This window comes from Belonocnema kinseyi, chromosome 3, assembly GCF_010883055.1.
Source record: "Belonocnema kinseyi isolate 2016_QV_RU_SX_M_011 chromosome 3, B_treatae_v1, whole genome shotgun sequence".
Taxonomy (NCBI): Eukaryota; Metazoa; Arthropoda; class Insecta; order Hymenoptera; family Cynipidae; genus Belonocnema; species Belonocnema kinseyi.
This window is the reverse complement of record NC_046659.1, coordinates 118770364-118782594: the sequence shown is the minus strand read 5'-3', so window position 1 is coordinate 118782594 and position 12231 is coordinate 118770364. Positions and strand designations below refer to the sequence as shown.

The window sequence follows — 12231 nt, the reverse complement described above, 5'->3', positions numbered from 1 at the left end:
TTCCAACCGAAGGTTTCAATTTTCTACCAAATTTGTTGAATTTGCATGCCAGATTACGTTGAATCTTTAACCAAAAAAATGATTTTTTTACAATATATTTCAACTTTAAACCAAATAGTTTAATTTTAAATAAAAAACAGTCACATTCTACCAAATAGGCGAATTTTCAATAAAATAGTACATGAATTTTAAAATAAAAAAAGGTAAGTTTTCAAACAAAAATGAAATAGTTAAATTTTTAGTCTAAAAATTACTTTTCAACAAAATAAACAACTAATTTTTAGCAAGTTGAATCCACCCAAAAAAAATCGAAATAGTTGAATACTCAACCGAAAACATGAATTATAAATTTATTTATCATAAATTATTAATTTAAACCAAATAGTCCAATTTTTTACAGAATTGTTGAATTTTCAAGAAAAATTTTCTACAAAAGAAAAAAGTTAATTCATTACCAAATAGTTGAATATTCCTCTAAAACTATGAATCTTTAACAACAAAAATATATTTCTTTACACTAAATTTCAACTTTCAATCAGGTAGTTGATTTCAAAAAATGAATTCTTAACCAAAACTGTGAGAGTTCATGTTTTAACCAAAAAAGGTTTTAATTTTAAATAAAAATTAGTTGAATTTAACCAAAAATTACAGATGTATTTTCAAGAAAAAATGATGAAATTTCAATCAAGAAGATTATTTATTGCCAAAAAAAAAGACGCATTTAAAAAGAAAACATTGTTTTTAACCAGAAAAATTAATTTTTAATTAAAAATAACAGTATTCAACCAAAAGTGGAATAGTTAAATTTTCAACATTTAAAAAAATTAAATTTTGATGAAGCATGTAAGAATTAATATGTCAAACCCAAAAATATTTTATTTGAAATTTAAAACAGTTCAATTCAACTAAAAGGAACGATTTTTCAACAAAGTAGTTCAATCATCAACTAAAACTGATTAATTTTCAACCAAGAGGGTGAATTTTTAACCATCAATGTTGAACTTTCAACCAAGAAAATTTATATTCTACCAAAAAGGACGAATTTTCAATAAAACATATGAGTTTTTAACTAGAAAAGATGAATTTTCAGTCAAGAAAATTAATTCCGATCTAAAAAAATGCATTTTTGGCAAAATAGTGAACTTTTCAGCCAAAAAATTGATTTTTTAACCAAAAATATGTTTTTTTACTTTAAAAAAATGAATTATCTTACAAAGATATGAATTTTCAACCATTTACTTGATTTTTAAAGCAATCAATTGGATTTTCAACTATAAAATATTAATTTTCAATCAAATACTTAAAATTTTAATTGAAAAAGATAAATTTTCAACCAAAAATGGAATAGTTGAATTGAAAGTTAATCTTCTGGTTTGAAAATTAATTTTTATTAAAAATAAAACTAATTGATTGACATTTAAACTTTTTTTTAAATAAAAAATTAATTTTTTAAACTGAAAGTTTAACTATTCCATGTTTGGTTGAACACTGATCTTTCTTTTAAAAAAATTCAACTATTTGGTTGAAAATTAATATTTTTTATTTAAATATTCGCCTTTTTTGTTAAAAAATCTTCTTGTTTGGTAAAAAAATTAATCTTTTTGGTAGAAAATTCAACTATTTGGCTAAAAATCCATCTATCTTGTTAAAAATGCAATATTTCAAACTTTGAAACGGAAATTTGTTTGAATTATCGTTCAAATTCATGGACTTTTTAGGTGCAAATTCAAGAAATGAGCAATTATGTTTTTAGTTTTATTTATTAGTTAATCGATGGTGCTAATATATTTAGGAATATTTTGTAATATAATTTCTCAAAGTTTTCTCAATTAAACGTATTAATTGAATCCCTAGAAACCAAAAAGAAACAAAAACATTATTTATAATATTGAGAATGGTTAAACTGCGATACGCCACCTGTTGACAAAAATCCAAACCAGAAAGAATAGGTACGATTTTATAGTTGTACATTAATTTTTGTATAAAAGTGCTTTAACGATTTTTGTTGTGGAGTTTAAAGTATTTTTTGGATACTAAAAGTAAGTCTTTATCGGAAACAAAGGGGTGTAGATGGAGAAAATTCCATTAAAAATTTGAAATGATTTGAAATAATTTAAACAAAGTATTTCAAAAAGATTTAGAAAGATTTACAAAATTATACAAAAATTAATCTGGAAGATTTTAAGGAAATTTATTTAATTAAGCAGAATTAAAAAAAAATTGAAAAAAAATGTAAACAACATGCAGATGTTTCAAGATTTTCAAATAAAATTTGGAGGCATTTTAAGGATTTTTTTTAACCATTTAAAATATAAATAATTTAACTTTTAATTTTTGCAGTTAATCAGCTAAATAAAAAATTTAATAAATTGTAGAGTTCAAAGATTCAGATTCAGTTCTAAAAATATAAATCCAGGTTATCATGTTCTACTTTCTAAAGTCTAAATTGAAGAATCAATCAATAAATTTAAAAAAATGCAAAATTATATAATTTAAAGAAATTTTAAGCCAGAAACATTAAAAATTGAACGATCAGATTTTTTTATAAACTGAACACTTCTTAAATTAAAAGTTAAATTATTTATATTTTAAATGGTTAAAAAATCCATAAAATGCTTCCAAATTTTATTTGGAAATCTTGTCACATCTTCATGTTGTTAACATTTTTTTTGTCAAATTTTTTATTATTTTCGAAATTATTTAAGAACTTCTAAACATCCTATAAAATGAATCCAATTTTTTCTACTTTTTTTTTTAAATTCTGTCAAATTAAACAAATTTCCTTAAAATCTTCCAGATTGATTTTTAATAATTTTGTAGATCTTTCTAAATATTTTTTAATTATCACTAAAATTATCTTTTCAGAATAAAAATCATTATTAATTTTCGTAGGAAATGTTTTTTAATGTTCTGAAGCCATTCCAAATTCTTAAAAATCTTTTAAAAATTTCGTACGAAATCTGCCAAAATCTATATTTTGATTTAAATTATGCCGTGTGCTATTTACGCCGAAATTTTGTTCCTAATAGTCGGATTTTGTCGGTACATGTAGACACTTTGTTTAAATTATTTCAAATCAATTGAGTCAATTTCAAATCAATTTCAAACAAATTGAGTTTGATTTTTTTCAAAACTTCTAAATATTTCTTCAACTTTCTTGAATTTTTTTATAGAATTAATTATTATTTATACATAGAAGTTCAACAATTTTACTTACAAATTAAGTTTTTTTAAAAATAGAATCATTAAAATCTGACGTTTTTAATTAATATATTACTATAATTATAATATATAATATATACTATAATATTTTACTATAATTACTGATTTTAAATAAACAGTCAGATGTTTCTAAATATTAAGTAATTCTTATGTTTTTTAATTTAAAAATTTCAAATTGAGTAGTTCAAAAATTGAATATTTTAGACTAAAATAATGTGTGAAATTTAATCAAAGCTTTTAATTATGAATATATTATTTTAGTGTTATTTTAAAATTGAAAACAGTTTATAAAGTTTCAATCAGGCGTCCACATTTTTTAAACTAATAAAACTTTCCAATGGAAATAGTTTACATAATTTTTAACGTTAAAAACTGAAAATTCTAAAATTTCGAACTGATTTCGAATCCTCTTGTAAAATTAATTGTTATTCACTTTTTAAATCTTAAAGAACAATTCAATTTTACAAATCATTATTGAATGGAATTAAAGTGCTTCTTTAAAATCGTACCTATTCTTTCTAGTTCGGATTTTTTCACGATACGCCACCTGGTGACAAAAATCCGAACTAGAAGGAATAGGTCCGACTTTAAAGATGCATTATAAATTGTGCATAAAAGTGTTTTAACGATTTTTTGTGTAGAGTTTAAAGTAATTATTGGATAATAAAAATAAATCCTTGTCAGAAACAAAGGGTTTTAGATGGAATTTATATATTATATTTACATATTATTCAAAAATGAACTCAAAGTAAATTTTTATTATTTTATATATGAAATATTAACTATTTAAGAATCTAATCTAAAAGTTAAGTTAGAATTCGTATTTAAATTCCAATCGTCTATTATTCGTTTTCTCTGCATAATCTGGATAAAATTTGTTGCTACATACATTAATTAAAGTTTATTTAAGCTCACAATGCATTGAAACTCACATAAAATAGCGAAATAATTTGTTTTTTTATAAAGTTTTGTTTTTAGTATTCAATCATTGCTTTAAAGTTCACAAAACAAGCGTAAACCACTTTTAAGGAAAAATAAAAATACATCTTTAAAATTGTACATACTCTTTCTAGTTCCGGTTTTCGGCACCAGTTGGCGCAATGATAGACCACCGTTCCCAAAAGTTAAAAAAAAATGAGAAATGTTTTAATTGATCCGTACTATAAAAAATGATACCTAAAAATAAAACTTTAGATACCGCGAAAAAAAACCCCTGGAATTGTCAGGGAATTTCTTTCCAGGATTTGAGTAGACACCCCCTGCACATAATTTTCTAGAAGGTATTGGGATCTGAAATGATGACGTCAGAAGGGGGATTTAAACAAAGATGGCCGGCGACAACGGGGTCACTTTGCAACTGGTGCATTGTGTTGTTAGTGAATTTTAATCGTTTTTTGTGCTTAGTATGTCAAAGATGTCGCTCAGCATTGCTGAAATTAGCAAATCTACGTTATCCACTCCCTCGTGTAGAAACTTTGTGGAAGGAGAAAAGGTGTTACACGCTGGACACATATTATTTTATGTAAAACAGCAGAATGATCAAACGAGCATAAAGCTAATTGCTTTTTTTTACAATCGTCCACTTTGCGGTACCAGCTTTAACGACCTTTTCCCTGCACTGCAATCTACAAAAAGTACATTTTCAGATCATAATTGAGCATGTTTTTTTATATATAAAGAAGGAAATTATTCACTGTAATAATAATATTATTTCTTGGCAGTTTTTAAAAAACTTCAGGTAGGCAAAATTCGATTTTTCAAAATATTTTAGATATGTATAAAAAATAAAAGCGATTTTGCTTCATGTATTTTAGGGAACTTGTAATTAGTTCCAATCTAATTTTTAAGGTTATAAAACAAAATTATGGACAATCAAGATGACTCAAATGGCATATCTAAATTATTTATAAATTCAAAAAATTTGAAAATATATTTTGCTCTAGAAATCAATGTGAACTTATCTGTTCGAAATGAGTAATCCTTACTTTCAAAATGCAGAAAACATACAAACATATGTTTGAGGTTACCTTCTTCTCCAGTTTTAGAACATTTTCCGATTGCTTTCTACGATGGTTCATTTCTTCAGGCCCACTTTTATTAACCACTTTAACAAAATCTTTTTTAGGCAAGGAAAATTCATGAAACCTAACATTTAGGTTTTTGCTAGCCTTTCTTGAACATCCGAAAACAGAGAAAAATCTTTTACTTTGCTTTTCCTCGGACTGAATTTCGTACCTAGATCGTCTATTTCTGTATTATTGGACATTTTTTAAAAATTTGATGATTAAAATCGTAGCATTCGAAAAATAACTTTATATCTACTCTGGATATCACCGGAATAGCACACAGCCTTTTAAAAACGACCCCGTTAATTTAGTGCCAAATTTAGCCACCAGATGGTGTATCGCTGTATTTCAGATCCCAATTTCAACCGAGCCGTAAAACATCTCGAAAGCTTGGGTGAATTTAAAACGGTAAAAAAAAATTGGGTTTCAGCTTGCACAATGGTGTCATCCAACTCTGGGACTATCGAATGTGCACCCTCCTCGATAAATTTGACGAGCACGATGGCCCAGTTCGTGGTATATGCTTCCACAATCAGCAACCTCTCTTCGTGTCCGGCGGCGACGACTACAAGATCAAAGTCTGGAATTACAAACAGCGAAGATGTATTTTCACTCTACTAGGTCACCTGGACTATATCCGAACAACCGTTTTCCACCACGAGTATCCATGGATCCTGAGTGCCTCCGACGATCAGACAATCCGGATTTGGAACTGGCAAAGTCGCACCTGCATTTGTGTCCTGACCGGACACAATCACTACGTGATGCAAGCTCAGTTCCATCCCTCGGAAGACATCATCGTCTCGGCATCCCTTGATCAGACAGTTCGCGTCTGGGACATATCCGGACTTCGTAAAAAAAACGTTGCCCCGGGACCCGGTGGACTCGAGGATCATCTGAAAAATCCGGGTGCCACAGATCTCTTCGGCCAAGCCGACGCTCTGGTTAAACACGTTTTGGAAGGACACGATCGTGGAGTGAACTGGGCCAGTTTTCATCCAACCTTGCCCCTGATCGTTTCTGGTGCCGACGATCGTCAGATAAAAATCTGGCGAATGAACGACTTAAAGGCGTGGGAGGTGGACGTTTGTCGAGGACATTACAACAACGTCTCTTGCGTTTTGTTCCATCCAAGACAGGACATTATTTTGTCCAACTCGGAAGACAAGAGTATCAGAGTTTGGGACATGACAAAACGAACATGTCTGCACACATTTCGACGTGAGCATGAGCGATTCTGGGTTTTGGCGGCTCATCCTTCCCTAAATTTGTTTGCTGCCGGACATGATTCGGGAATGATTATTTTCAAATTGGAGAGAGAACGGCCGGCTTATGCAGTTTGCGGAAATATTCTCTTCTACGTGAAGGAACGCTTTCTGCGAAAATTGGATTTTACAACCTCGAAGGATGTTTCGATAATGCAAATTCGCGGAGGTGGGAAAATTCCGCCGTACAGTATGTCGTATAATCAGGCGGAAAATGCGGTTCTGATTTGCACGAGGAATGCATCTAATATTGAGAGCAGCACCTATGATCTTTATATGATTCCACGGGATGGGGACTCGAGTTCTGATGCGGATACCAAAAGGGCCTCTGGAATCACTGCTATCTGGGTTGCGAGAAACAGATTTGCTGTTTTGGACAGAGCATATACTGTGAGTATAATTATTGTTACTATTTTTAAATATATGACACTGAAGACACTATTTTCTCACCAAGTCGTTTATTTTTCAACCAAAAATATGAATTGTCACGTAAGAAAATTAATTTTCTTTAACAAAAAAAAAAAAAGAATTTAAAATAAATTACATAAATTTTCTGGAATCCTCCTTGAATTTTTCACGAGAACCTTTAATTTTTATTTTGTTTTTAAAACTGTTATTGAAATGTATAGGAGAATTTAAAAGAATTTATGATTTTTAACAATATTTTTATTGTTCAGGTTGTATCAGCGGTTGAATATAAATTATTTTCTAACTCAGACATATGGTATTCAGGAAAATAAATATGCAAAGCAGTAACTTAGACGCATGACATTTTCAAAATTCTCTGATTTTTCTTTGACTAATTTTTCATTTCAAATCATTAATATTCAAACACTAGAATTTGAATCTTATGATATTTTTACCATAGAAAATTTATAGCGGAATAAAACAGTGTTTCATATATAAATTTAAAATTTTCAAATGTAATAATTTATTTCCAACAAAAAAAAGTTTTTTCTACTTTAAAAGGTAACTCCTTAACAAAATACTGGAATTTTCAAAAAAATAATTGAATTTTAAACATAATAGTTGAATATTCAACCTAAAAAGACAAATTTCCAACGAAAAATTGTCACAATTTATATTTTAATAAAAAAAGACTAGAATTTATACAACAAAAGAAAAGAATTTTAAATCCAAAAAGACGAATTTCCAACAAATAAAGATTTTTCACTGAAAAAATAAATATGAGTTTATTTAAATTATTGAACCTTCAAACCAGAAGACAAATTTTCTTTACAAAAATTCAATTTTCAAACCAAAAATATGACTGTTCAACAAAAAATTAATTTCCCACGACACTGATGCATTTTTACGTAAAAAAAGGAAATTTTAAACTAAAAAATAATTTTTTACAAAAAAAAAAACGCGAATTTTTTACCAAAAAGAATAATTTTTTTTAAATTGTTGAATTCTCTAGCAAATAGTTGCATTTTTATATGAAAAATATGAAATTTATCTTAAAACAGAAGAATGTTTTATTACAAAAAAGTTGAGTTATCATCAAAAAAAAATTCCTGTTAACACAGTAACATCAAAATTGAATTTTTGTCACAAAAAATAAGTTTCTACGAAAAAAATTGAATTTTCAATCCAAAAAGACGAATTTTTTCAATCAAAAGGGATGATTTTTTAACAAAATAGTTCAATTCTATACCAAAGTTGCATTCATATCCCAAAATATTAATTTTTTACTAAAACATATGAATTTGTAATAAACAATTTTTTTTTATAAGTGGAACAAAAAGTAAATTTTCTACGAAATAGTTAAGTTTTTAAGAAAAATAGTAGAACAGCTTAATTTCTAACCAAACAGTTGCATTTTTATCAAAAAATATTAAATTACTGCTAAATCAGGTAAACTTTAAAATGAAAAAGACAAACTTTCAAAAAAAGTTAAATTTTCAACCGAAAAGTTAACGAAAAAAAAAAAAAATTTCTATTAATTAAAATAGATTCTGAGATTATCATAAATTCTCAGAGAATTCATTTCTCGGTTATATTCTCGATAATATTCTCATTCTCGTAACCATTCTCAAAGTAATATAGAATTTAGTAAGGTATATTTCAGGACACTTAAATAATTCTACAAGTTTTTTTATGTTTTCTCCACTAAAATAGAAAGTATAAGTTTTCAACCAAAAATATGAATTTTCAATTTTAAAAAAGAATTCTTAATAATTTATATAAATTTTCATTCAAAATGTTCAATGTTTAAATAGGAAATAATCAATTAGTCACCAAAAATAGAATAGCAGTGTGTTTTAAATCTTGAATACCTGGAAATCTCCTTGGATTTTTCACGAGAACCTTGAATTTGAATTTTTATTTTGCTTTTAAAACAGTTATTTTTTTGAGATGTATAAAGTTATTTAAATCTTTTGTTGTTACTGTAAAGTTTTTTATTTATCAAGGTATAATTGATTTTTTGTTCATTACAAAATAAATAAGGCGATTTTAGGACACTTCAATATTTCTATAAGTTTTTTTTTTTTTTTTTTCGCTAATACAGAATGTTAAAGTGTACATTTTGTTGCGATATTCAACTTAGAAATTATAAAAATTATTAGTTAATTATTAGTTATTATTGTAAGTATAATTATTGATATTATTTTCTACTATTACTGACACTATTTTCTCACCAAATAGTTAAAGTTTTAAACCAATAATATGAATTTTCAAACAAGAAGATTAATCTTTTACGAAAAAAGACAAATTCTTACGAAAATACATACATCTTTGACCAAAAACTGGAATTTTAGAGCTAAAAGTCGAGCTTTTTACAAAACAGTTAACTTTTCAACCAAGAACATTAATTAACCACTATAATGGATTAATTCTTAACAAAATATATAAATTTGTAACGAAAAAGTGGCATTTTAAAACTAAAAAAGACGAGCTTTTTACAAAACAGTTAAATTTTCAACCAAAAAGTTAAATTTGCTACCAAGAAGATTAATTATCTACTAAAAAAGAAGTATTCTCAATAAATTACATACATTTTTGACAAAAAAGTGAAATTTTAAAGCTATAAAGACGAGATTTTTACAAAACAGTTAAATTTTCAACCAAAAAGATAAATTTTCTACCAAGAAGATTAATTATCTACTAAAAAAGACGAATTCTCAACAAATTACATGAATTTTTAACAAAAAAGTGAATTTTTGAAGCTATAAATACGAGATTTTTACAAAAAAGTTAAATTTTCTACCGAGAAGATTAATTATCTACTAAAAAAGACGAATTCTCAACAAATTACATAACTTTTTTAAATTTATATATATTAACCAAATATGTTTTAATTAAATTTTGATTGGGAAGAAAATATGAATTTTTGTTAAAGAAGAGTAATTTTCTATTAAAAACTGAAATTCTCAATATATTATATAAATTTTCAATGAAACATTGAGTTTTTAAACCAGAAATGATAATTTTTTAACCAAAAATAGAACCGTTCAATTTTCATTTGAAAACCTTACTTTCTGATACAAATTAAATGAATTTTCTACAAAATAGTTGAATTTTTAGTCTGAAAATACTAATTTTTTACTAAAAAAATATAATAGTTGATATTTAAACGAAAAAAGATTTAAATGTTAAATAAAAAACAGTTTAATATATGAAGAAAAAAAAGAAATAAAATATTTAAATCTTCAACTAAAATAAATGAATATTCAACCCGTATTCTTCTTAATAAAAAAATTCTTTTCTCCAAAAAGGAAGAATTGTCAACAAATTACATATATTTTTTACAAAAAACTTGAATTTTCAACCTGAAAATGTTAATTTTCACAAAAAATGTAATAGTTGATATTTAAACCAAAAAATATTTTAATATAAAATAAAAAACAGTCTAATATAACAAAAAAATCAGTATAGTGTTTGAATCATCAACTAAAGAAGAATTTTTAACAAAATACAAAAGCTTTTGACTAAGAAATGAGTTTCCTATAAAAAAATACGAATTTTTAACACATTATATAAATTTTCAACGGAATAATTTGAACAATCTATATGATGTTAGTCGATATTTTGTTTGATCAGTTTTTAGTTTATATTTTTTCGTTTCTAAAAATTTTGCACAAAGTATGAGAATATTTAACTAAAAAATTTATTTTTTCACCAAAAATGCATTAGTTAAATTTTGTTTCAAAATTAATTTTAAATTTTAAAGAAAAAATGAATTTTCTACAAAATAATTTAATTTTGTATCACATAATTAAATTTTATTGTTATTCAAACTAGAGAGACAAATTTTCTAAAAAAAATAAATAAACAGTTGAATTTTCTACTTGAAGCCATATTTTTTTGAGTGAGGACAGTAAATTTTCATTTTAAAAAACGAATTTTCTACAAAACAGTATAATTTTGTATCACATAATTGAATTTTATACCAAATTGTGAAATTTTCAAACCAGAAAATATGTAGTTTGGTTAAAAATTCGACTTTTCAGTTGATATCTCAATTATCTTTCTGAAAATTTAATTAGTTTGTTGAAGATTTAATTATTTTGTTGTCAATTCAACTATTTTCTTAAAAAGTCATATTTTTTGTTGAAATTTCAACTTTTTTGTTGAAAATTTGTCTTTTTTATATAGAACATTCATGCTGTTGAATTGAAAATTTATGTTTTTTGTTTAAAAATCCCTCTACTTTGTCGAAGATTCCAATATTTTGATGAAATTTCGTCTTTTTGGGTTGAAAATTGAACTTTTGGATTGAAAATGCATGTTTTTTTTATTTTAGGTTTGATCTTTTTTATTTGAAAATTCTACTTTTTTTTTTGAGATAAAAATATTTTGTTTTAAAACTCGATAATTTGTTTCAAGATCTTTGTAGGTCTAAAAGTCAACTATTTGTTTGGAAATTTATCTATTTTGTGATAAATTTGTGATTTTAAATGATTACAAAAGATTTCAGAAAGATTTCACAGAGATTTCAAAATATTTCAAAATATTTCAAATATTTTAATGATTTAAAATTAACAAAAAAGATTTCATAAATATTTAAAAGAATTCACAAATATTTTAATGATATCAAATTCATAAAAAATATTTCACAAATATTTCAAAGATTTTATGAAAATTTCATAAAGATTTCAAAAAAGGGCACAGTATAACAAATTTGAAAGGTTTTAAAACATTTTATAGATTTTAAACGATTTCAAATTTGTTTAGAAAATTTCAAAAGATTTTAAAGTAAATGAGATTTAAAAGATTTCAGAACATTTCAAAGATTTGCAATTATTTCAATTTGTTTAGAAGATTTCATGAAGATTTATTATATTTTAATCATTTTAAATGAATCCAAAATATTTCAGAGAAAATTTACAAATATTTCAACGATTTTATAAAGTTTAAAAAAAATGTCACAAAGAATTCAAAGATTTTACAAAAATTTTATAAGGGTGCAAAGGATTTCAATTTTTTAAAGGATTTTGATTACTATTTCGAAAGAAATTACAAATCCAAACATTTCCAAACAAAAATATTAATTTTCTAGAAAAAAACAAAGAATTCTAAAAAAATTACATAAATTTTTAATCAAACTGTTTTTTTAAACTGGATATTGTCAATTTCTAACCTAAAATGGAATACTTAAATTTTAATTTGAAAAAATTGCTTTCTAATTAAAGTAAATGAATTTTCTACGTAACAGTTGCATTTTTGACCAAATT

The 12231-nt window shown here is 25.2% G+C and overlaps 1 protein-coding gene across 1 annotated transcript in view; it reads left to right on the top strand.

Moving 5' to 3' along the window:
* The window catches only part of LOC117168673 (coatomer subunit alpha), a 30133-nt gene that overhangs the window by 1729 nt on the left and 16173 nt on the right, over positions 1–12231 (top strand). Inside the window, exon 2 of the mRNA XM_033354340.1 lies at positions 5719–6943. Coding sequence (XP_033210231.1) covers positions 5719–6943 — 1225 coding nt within the window. The remainder of the gene's footprint in view (positions 1–5718; positions 6944–12231) is intronic.